Source organism: Cryptomeria japonica, chromosome 10, assembly GCF_030272615.1.
Source record: "Cryptomeria japonica chromosome 10, Sugi_1.0, whole genome shotgun sequence".
In the NCBI taxonomy this organism is placed as follows: domain Eukaryota; kingdom Viridiplantae; phylum Streptophyta; class Pinopsida; order Cupressales; family Cupressaceae; genus Cryptomeria; species Cryptomeria japonica.
The window spans coordinates 136,961,622-136,971,507 of NC_081414.1; the positions used below are offsets into that span (position 1 = coordinate 136,961,622).

The window sequence follows — 9,886 nt, forward strand, 5'->3', positions numbered from 1 at the left end:
CCACCAAGAATGTTGCATAACATGAAGAACATCACCAGATCAAGAAAATCTTCAATAATGCGCATAAAAATCAATGTGGACCACCAATACGCATAACACGTGATCTAAAAACATCCATACACCACATGAATCACAACCACAACAATTGCAATAACTCAGATTACAAGAATCATCATCATCTCTCTACCGAAACTCAAGAACATCAACATAATTGATTGTCAACCTGAAAGATTTGCTTGTGGATTTCCAAATCATGAACCAATCGAATTGAGGACACACATCAACGTCCAAAACACATCCTACACATCTGCAGCTAAAGATTTAGCAATTCCAGAGCAATACAGAGCACAAACCAGAATACCAAATAACACGAACAACTGTATAACATCCCAATACCGGATCTCATAACTTGATCAAATCATCATGCAGACCTCTGCAAATGGGAATGAACCATCTACATACAACATACTAGAAACCCTTTAAACCGCATCATCTCATCTGTAATACACAGGCTAAACCAACTCATTCCATCAAACTGCAATACTGGAATACACAGAAGAATATGTTAACAAAAATTTCTAACAATCTACTCATCAACAATCTCCACATATGTTGACATCAATGACAACATATCAGCCAATATCCAACACTAGATGTGTAAAAGTGAACTAGGGTCAGGGCTTACATACAACTCTAATGGACACAAATGAAAAGTTTTATGTTTTGATTCAACACATAATAGTTTGAAGTAGGAAGGATTAGGTCAGCTAAGTAAATTCAAATTTGAAATATAAAATTTTAAGGTCATTTTTGCAAATCATGAACCAACCTACACCAATTATGTAAGTCATAGATTTGGTTGTAGATAAGAAATGGATAAACTTGAGGATTGGAAGTAGTATGAGAGAGTGAGTGTTTGTGGAATCATGTATGGTTTGGGTTTTGAACCACTTTTACTAAAAAACATGTCAATGGTACATTTGATTTTACATTAGAGAAAAATTTGTTAAAATGAGTTCAAAAGAAAAGGAAAAAGTACAAGGTATGCAATTTTCACTATTACAATAGTACATCATTTTGAACAAAGATACAAATATTTTTGTACAAAAATGAAATTCTAGATTACATACACAACTAGGTGGACATATAATTATTTTTATATAACGTATTAGAAGAAGATATGAAGATTTATTTAGTACTAGAAATGATTTCTAGGTGTACATAATTTGAAGAGAAAAGCATTATCTTAGAACTTTGTGGAAAGATATTTCTTTTAAGTTTTTTCAGTCATACAAAAGAGGAGACAAAACAAACAAACAAACATATTAAACCTCAATTTTTTAATTTTTTTTTAAATATTACTATTTTAAAATAATATCATATCTATAAAGAACCATTAGAAACAAATAACATTTTAAACAATTTCAATTACACCTATTAATTTTGTAAATATAAACATTAATTATGATTTCAATAACTACTACTATATTTTATAAAAGAGGAGTGTAACACTCAAGAACAATCAAATGTACAATGTTGGACATCAGCCACCTTATTTTCCTCTATAAATGGATCAGCTCTGATCCATAAAAGGGAGAAAATAGATGCCAATAGAGTAGACCAAATTATAACTATAGTAGGAGTTCGATTCTGTCTTCCTAAAAGACCTCTAAGAAATGGGTATAAGTGCACCAATACCCAGATGGCAAAGCATAGCTTTTTAGACAAGGATTCCCATGCTTCATATCCACTGTTAAATGTGGCTGAAATTCCTGCTACAACTGCTAAAATGTTCACTATCACCAATGTGGTGGGAATTATAAGTAGATTGGTCCATTTGAATCTGTACATTAATAAATCATCAGCCTCATCCTGTGTTTCACAAGTAGGCTTTGCATGAGAAGAATCAAAGGCAGTAGTTTCAATGCCTGTCAATACCTTGAGCAGGCCTTGCAATATTGCAAAAAAATGAGAAGAAGTGCCTCCAATCACCCAAAATTGCTGGTTCCTCCACCATTCTTCAATCTCTACGTGACTCCATTTCATTTCTAGAATTACACAAGCCATCACAGAGGCAAGAAGGCCAGTAACCCACATGATTCCTATGTTGTCTAGCTGCAGGAGACAAAGGACAAGTTGTATAAGTTTTTCTTTGAATTGTGCAATTGATTAATGATATGAGATTTCTACAATCTATGGGAATTACTGCTAAATTGTTTCTAGATCAGATTATATTAGATATTTTTTGCATCAATGTTTAAAATCACACACCATGATTCATCGTCAAGAGTATAAAAACAAACTTTTAATTCGGATATCGATTATATTGGAAATTTACTTACCGGGGGAATTATGAATTTTCCTGTGAGTAGACAAACTGCAGGAAGAAAGCAGTACGCAATCAGAGGAACAGAGGCAAGTGGGTAAACTACTATGTTAATGTATGCAATTCTTTGAAGCCAGTCCAGTTGCCCGGATCTCCATCTGTACCATAGTGGGCAGTGTTTGCTCAGAAGAATTTCCATGGAGCCCAAAGCCCAATGGAGTAGTTCTCTTAGGCAATCTGCTAAATTCATGGTTCCATTTACTTTGAATGCAGGCCTGGAAGTCAATATGAAATCATGTTAATCCAAGAATGAGGCTACCAAGTTGTGATAATAATGCTAATGATAATAATATTAATGATACTAATGTTAATGATTAAAGATCTGAGATTTTTAGAGTTTGTATTAGATTGAATATTTTTGGATCAGATCAGGTAAACATTTTTCTTTATTGGTATTTGAGATTATTTCGATTTTTTTATTTGTTCATCTTAATGATGGATCATAGAATGCGATCTAAAATATTGATAAAATAATATTTACATAATTTAATGTAAAATTATTCAATTTAATATGAATGATAATATATTCATAAAAAAATGAAAAAAGAAAATAAGATAATAAGAAAACTTTGGGAGGATCAACAAATCAAAATTCCATTAACCTTAATTCACAAAACAATATGAAATCTCTATGAACATATGAGATGTTATTACGATGTAATTAAACTTCATGAATTCCATCTATTTATAAAATTTAGACAAACCTAAAAGGAACACAATATACAGATTGCCATCCACGTGCATGTATCTTCATTCCTGTGAGAACATTGTATGTGAGAGAGCCATATATCCAACCGATCTGCAATAAGTATATCAGGTGCAATAAGTAAATCAGGTTCATATATATCTTAATGTATTATTTATTTATTTTTGATTATGGTATATATCTTATTATTGAAGTTATAAAGTAAAGGGTTCGATTTTTTATTATTAAGAAGTAAAACAATTAATTATAATTATACAAAATATAGTAATAAACTACAATACTTTATAAAGGGAGAAAATAATATATGGCAAATTGCAAAGCACAATATGATTATTTTTTTAAAGTGGTTTGAATCTAAAATGCATTAGAAGGACAATATTTATCTAAATCAGATTCGTTTTTTTTTGGAATTTACAAACTGAAAAGTTATAATTGTTTTTGTTTTTTAATACAAAAGAAATAATTATTAATGTACAATGTACCTCTTTTCCCCACTTGGTTTTCTCCTCATATGTACAGTTGATGACATGAATGGCTTCTTTGATTAGTGAGGATGGATCTATAATTTCTGGAATCCCACCCTCTTCCATCAAGGTTGTAGCAATGTAGACAGGGGATTGCCCTAGACATTCTTCCAAGCTTTGTAGGGGATTTAATGACTCCTTTGTATCGTAATCATACTGATAAGAATCTGCCACAAGAAATTCTTTAAAATTTTATCTAATGGGAATTTAGCTTGGCTTAAATAGTAGACTCTAAACTATGACTTGTTTAGGTGGCTCATCTGAAATCATACGATTTTAGATGGGTCCTACTAAAGAAGCTAGTGTAATTTCAGATGAGCCACCTAAGCAAGTCAAAGGTCAAAATGTATTGTTTATGTACATAAAATATTATACTTACTTTTAAGATCAACTTGGGCTCTCAATATTTCAGGGGTTGTAATATATTGTTGTTGTTTATCTTTGTTCATTGAAAAAATGTCCAGAAGATAAGACCACAAAGATTGAGAGCGATTGTGAACAAGTGGAGGCGGGACATAGCCATAAAGAGCTTGTCTCTTGATAACACATGCAGCACCTAAGCATATTGGTCCTTGAATACCGTCTAACCCTTTCATGGTTATCTGCTTTCAAAATAAGAAACAGTAAATGGATTGGGAAATGTGATTCAGAAATATTTTTAAAGTTAGGCTAAAAAATTCCGAATGTGAAAATCATCATAAATTAAATGTGAAATCTAAAATCCGAAATAAAAAATACACAATTGAATTCAAAAATATCTCGCTACAATCCTCCCAAAGTTTTATATCATACCAAAAAAAAATTTAAAAGATTTAAATGGAGTTCATGATGACTAATTACATCGTAAAAAACACTATTATGACTAGAATATTTGTTTCCTTGTTGAAGGGCGTGGAATCTAAGAGGGAACTGAACATAAGAGACATTTCGACCAATTAGAGAGTCCATCATGAAGCACATTGCCTCCCGAACAACTTTGCTATTGTTTATGTAATGGGTACACTCCATATTCATTATGTATGGAGAATTGGTCAATACTCCAGACACTCGAACCTGCAACCTCAAGGAAATAGGAGAACAAATGAATGCCCATTATAGATAACGAGATGATAGGGAAGAAAAGCTTAAAATGGAATAAGCTTATTACCAGAGCATTCATGGCCCCAGGCTTGTTATGGTGATGGAATCCTGGTTTTTTCTCACGAGACATGTAAACAAGGAGTGGAAGTTCATTTCCTCTTACATCCAAAGTTCCAGTACGGCCTAAAAATACCTGAGACATAAAAAGAAAACCACAAAATTAATCTGACCATCTGCAAAGGACCAGATCTTAATGGATGAAGCCTTCAATGAGGATAAATGCTATTCAAACTCTTCTAAGAATTAGATTAAATTATTTCTGAATTTGATTGCAAAAGTGATTTTTTTTTTTCCTATCAGTATTTCAGATCACATTTCATAATTTATTATTTTACTTTTCATATTATCTATTTTTTTTAATCTCAATTATGAATTGATTTTGGCTTAAACAACACACAAGCTAAGTTTTGGCTTGCTTAAATAGCTCATCTGAAATCACTAGTTTCTTGAGTAGGACCCACTTATTAGTATGATCACAAATGTTTTCTACTAAAAATGATAGTGGAATTTTAGATAAGCCACTAAACAAGCCAAAACTTACAGTGTCTTGTTTAAGCTTGCTCAAAGAATTATAGAGTGTGATACAAAATGTTAATAAAAAGAAAATTCATGTAATTAAATCTAAAATCAATTTAAGAAAGATTTCATGTCTTTGAAGTGTTTAAATGATTACTTGAATCATTCCAGGATGGTTGTGAGGATTGTTCCCAGGCCAAGGCATTCCATCTTGCATCATCCACCCATCTTCTGGAGCCTTCTCTCCCTTCTTCACCAATGCATTTATTCCAACTTTGAATTCATCATATTCTCTCTGCATTTATTTACAAAAATACGCTTCTTCACTTCAACTACATTCTCATTTTAGAATACAATACAAGATGAGACAAACAAATTTTGATTTAAACAACACACTCTAAGTTTTGAGTTGCTTGGATGTCTCATCTTAAATCAATGCTAATAATTGGACCCTGTTGAAAAAGCCAAAATGATTTCAGATGACCCAGCTAAACAAATCAGAACTTAAGAATGTAAATCACTTAAAAAAGTAAACTGTACTACAAAAGTCAATATGATTTCCAATGAGAAATAGCTATCCAACCCCTACAATGCACCAAAACATCCATATCCTTCATACATCATAATAGATGTTTGATGCATTCTAAAAATTGAATAACCATTTTCTCCAACGAACTACCTAAACAAATCAAAACTTTATACTATTTAAATCCAACATACAAAAAGTATGAATAACCCTAAACATACTTTCATTTGACGGCGCTTCTTCACAAACTCCGGTTTGACCTTATCTCTGAGATAATCAATTTTCTGAGAGAAATATGGTTCAGGAGCTCTTGGCTCGATGTTAAACTCCTTGCAGAAGGGAACCCAACGTCTGGCGAATTCTGCCGTCTCAGACAAACACTCGAAGGTGAGCATGGCGGAGGCATCATCGGAGACGTAACAGGAAACTTTGCAGGCAGGATAATCGAGGGCAAGCACAGATAGAATAGCATTTGCTGTCATCAATGGTGGCTCTGCTACAGGGTCCTCCGTGCTCACCAAAACATCAACGTTTGCTAGCCCACAATAGTCTTCTCCCTCCTTTTCAAACCTTCAAGTTTTAAGCACCCATAATAACTTAATTAAGCTCTAATGATAAAAACAAAAACTGAAATTTTCAAACATGTATATTATTAAGTTTATAATAGAAAAGATACTCAATGAAATATTTTATATCAGCAATGAATTCATTTTGCTAGAGTCTATTTAGGAGTTCCCAGTTTAATAATTTATTTTAAATTTAATTTGTTGAGGTGATTCATCTGAAATTGTGTTTAAGCAAAATCTTGTTAAAATTATTTTTATTTCTCTCATAACTTGTACTCAATCAATTGAACTACAACCTATTAATATAATTTAAATAATAATCTAAATAAAAAAATTCTTCCAAAAATAAACTTATTTAAATTCTTCAGAGAGAATGAAAACTAAAAATCCAAAACCCAATGTTTTACCTGGCCGACAGTCTATCTAAATAAGTGAGTCGATTAATGGGAGACCACTTTGGCAACTGGTCCAGAATCCACGACACAGCCAACCAGATTTCACAGACCACAGCAGCAATCCATAAGCCATACCCATCCTTCACAGGCTTAGTTATGCGCAAATGGAAGAAGAATCCCACAACTATCAACCGTGCCACTATCACAAGTCTATACAGATTTATGTTCCTTCCTTCAATGGCTACTCTCGAAGACAAAAGCTGTCCCGATTCCACCACCCTGCAACACAAACCGAAACAACAATGCACAGCATGTTTAATTTTTTCAAATTTATCAAAATTGTAGAGATTATTGTTGTTCTGAGAGTTTTTTCATAGCTTTGTCATCTGATCACATTCTATTATCTATTATTGGGACGATAGAGAGTTCAAGAAGACAACAAAATTGAATTCCTTATCATTCTAACTATGGATCATGGAATGTGGTCTGAAATTTTAATATAAAATACTTTAATACAATTTGAATTCAGAATCAAAAACAATAAACTGCAAGATAATAAAGAATTCATAACAAGTTCAAAAAGAAAAAATCGATTCCATTATAGATCATAAAATGTGATCCGAAAAACTAATGTAAAAACTCTCACACAATCTAATTAAAAAACAACAATGATATACTTGTCAAAATTTCTCTGAACTCTTCAACAACAACATAACATCTAAACTTTATCATAAGTTTTACGTGTTATGTTTGGATGCTGGCCTCTCCTTGTGAGAGTTTGCACCCTTTGCGTCCCATCTCTCCATTCTTTCTGTGTCAATGGTGTTGCATTCCCTGAATTACAGGGTGCCATGGCGATTACTTTTATACATTGGAGTTTGCTGTTGGGTGTGATAATGGGCAAGTGACACGGTGTCTGTTCCGTGTGTATTGAGTGATCGTTCAATTGGATGAATTCTTGCATTTTTCTTGAGCTCAAACAACGTAGATGACTTCCTAGTTACACATTCCCGAATGTGCCTTTTGAAAGCGACCAAAACATAATTATCAATAATGTCAGTGTTATGATGATAATGGTTGCGGAACAAACAAATAAATCTTCCGTGTCACCTCCACACTTCTTGTTTAAGGAAAACAAGATCACCATTGAAAGGATTACAGTCATATTTGTCTTGTCTTCCACAGTTTTATTGATTTTCTTTTCCCCATTGGGAAAACTTCCATCATATTAGATTAATTATGAAGTATAATAAGTATTGAGAAGTACAATTAAAAGGTTTAGAATAAAGAGGTCGTTGGCTGGTATGAATGGTTTACAGTAATTTTTTTATTGTTTTAGGATACAAGAAAATCTTAGTTTTAAGTATAATTATAATGATTAAATGAATAATTTAAATTTGGTTGAATAAGTACAATTGAAGTAAAAGATTATATCAAGAAGTTATTATAACAAACAAATAGATAAGATGGTCCAAGATAATCAATATGAGTAGTTTTTCAAGTATAGTGGGATCAAATAGAACATATCATTATGGAATACCACAAAAACGAACACTTGACCACTAACATCAAACTATGCATGGTCTTATTTCAAAGATTCTCTAATGGTCCCAACAATTCTACTCAAGCACCATCCAAGATGGAACACCAATATTCATAGGCTCTATTCAACACCCCTTTCTCAAAAATAGCCATCGTCCACATAAGCACTAGCCTAGCCATTTCTTCCAACCCCTCATATTGCACATTTAATTAATTCCACACACCTCATTGACCTTTATAAACGATAATTTTCTATGCATGGGAGAGTGAGTCCACTCACCACCTCCAACATGCCCTTTTTATGAGAGATAGCAAAAATGTTTAAGAGCCAAATACAAATCCAACGTGAAGTTAGTTAGTATACTTACATCATAGTTAAAGGAAAACATTTCTTTTTCCAAAGATTTAATTTAGAGGAAAGTCATTGCATCTTGAGGCTAGATAAATCAATATTCCTCATAAAATGGACCCTCCAAATGGTCTTTCAAAAATAAATAAATTTCCAGTACTCATACAAACCTCAACATTATCTACCATCACCCATGCTTTCTACTTAAACTATGTAAGGGTTGAAGCTCTAGACCTCAACTTACCAATATTGTGTCTATCCAACCTCACTTTTAGGGATTGCCTTCACCACATTAAGCATGAAGTCAAATGGAAATGCAAAATCTTCTTGAAGTAATGGAATGAGACAACATGCCTACATAGTAGATAACACTTGAGGATCTTGCACCACAAGCCACCTTTAAATTTAAAGCATTATAATATCTATGTATTCCTTGGCAACACCTACTATTTCTTAACAAAAATAGAAACAAAGATACCATCCACTAGAATAACCCAACACCATACAATCAAATGTGAAAATCCAAATCACCACCTTCTTATCACCAATATATTACACAAGCATTGGAGATCTTATACAATCTCACAAGAGATATACATGTGCAAGACATCCACTTCCAATGTTTCCAATCATAAAAATTAATATTGTCATCATGATAAAGAAATGGAATAAAATGGGGACACCATATGCTCAAGGAGGGTAATGCTCATCCATAATTCTATCTAAGCCATCCAAATATATAAGTTGCAACCTTATAAGAAGGAAATGATAAATATGTCAATGCCATGGTTTCCCAAACAATTTGCAATTCAATTTTTCTCCCATAACAATGTTGAATTTTAATATGATCAAATTTATTTATTGATAATAGGATTTTCTCTATGATTAAGTATAACTTCCAAGAGGGATACAATTTCTTGTTGAATGCATTATTGAGAACCTATAAGTCTCCGTCCATAATGATTCTATGGAAACTAGATGAAGAAGCCATCATCAACCTATCAAGAAGGCTATCTCACTCATCTTCATGATTTTTTTTATAACCTAAACTCTATGAACCCCCATTAAGAACTTGCCCACAAAATCTTGTAAGACATACTAGCACCAATTGAACCTAGGTCACCTCTAAATAAACCCTCAAATTTTATTTTACCCCCTAATATGGATCCTTCCATGTCTTATTTCCACTAGCATTCTTCCAAACTATTAATGCTTGAGTTAGAGTACATCCCAAAA

At 32.6% G+C, this 9,886-nt stretch overlaps 1 protein-coding gene across 3 annotated transcripts; it reads right to left on the minus strand.

Annotated features, from left to right (window-relative positions):
• Positions 1 to 1,450: 1,450 nt before the first annotated feature.
• Positions 1,451 to 7,614, minus strand: LOC131027161 (cellulose synthase A catalytic subunit 7 [UDP-forming]). Of its 3 annotated transcripts, XM_057957149.2 has the most exons (12): positions 7,501 to 7,614; positions 6,772 to 7,038; positions 6,020 to 6,368; positions 5,430 to 5,567; positions 4,764 to 4,889; positions 4,457 to 4,669; positions 3,996 to 4,218; positions 3,575 to 3,798; positions 3,091 to 3,185; positions 2,343 to 2,601; positions 1,939 to 2,115; positions 1,621 to 1,843 (listed from the first exon to the last, which is right to left on the minus strand). In XM_057957149.2, the coding sequence occupies exons 1-12, from the start codon at positions 7,563 to 7,565 to the stop codon at positions 1,754 to 1,756; spliced, it is 2,226 nt and encodes a 741-aa protein (XP_057813132.2). In that variant the 5' UTR covers positions 7,566 to 7,614; the 3' UTR covers positions 1,621 to 1,753. The 3 variants fall into 3 exon arrangements, with proteins under 3 accessions (XP_057813131.2, XP_057813130.2, XP_057813132.2); XM_057957148.2 differs by having other exon boundaries at positions 1,451 to 2,115; positions 3,575 to 3,783; XM_057957147.2 differs by having other exon boundaries at positions 1,451 to 2,115.
• Between the last annotated feature and the right edge of the window lie 2,272 nt (positions 7,615 to 9,886).

Bases quoted from the DNA above. Each gene is read 5' to 3' on its own strand.
- LOC131027161 (XM_057957147.2), bottom strand. From the start codon at position 7,565: ATGGAGAGATGGGACGCAAAGGGTGCAAACTCTCACAAGGAGAGGCCA. The intron at 4,219-4,456 runs GTAATTAGTCAT...TTTTGAAAGCAG, and splicing joins ATAATAGTGTTTTTTACGAT to ATAACCATGAAAGGGTTAGA. The intron at 2,116-2,342 runs GTAAGTAAATTT...TGTCTCCTGCAG, and splicing joins GAAAATTCATAATTCCCCCG to CTAGACAACATAGGAATCAT.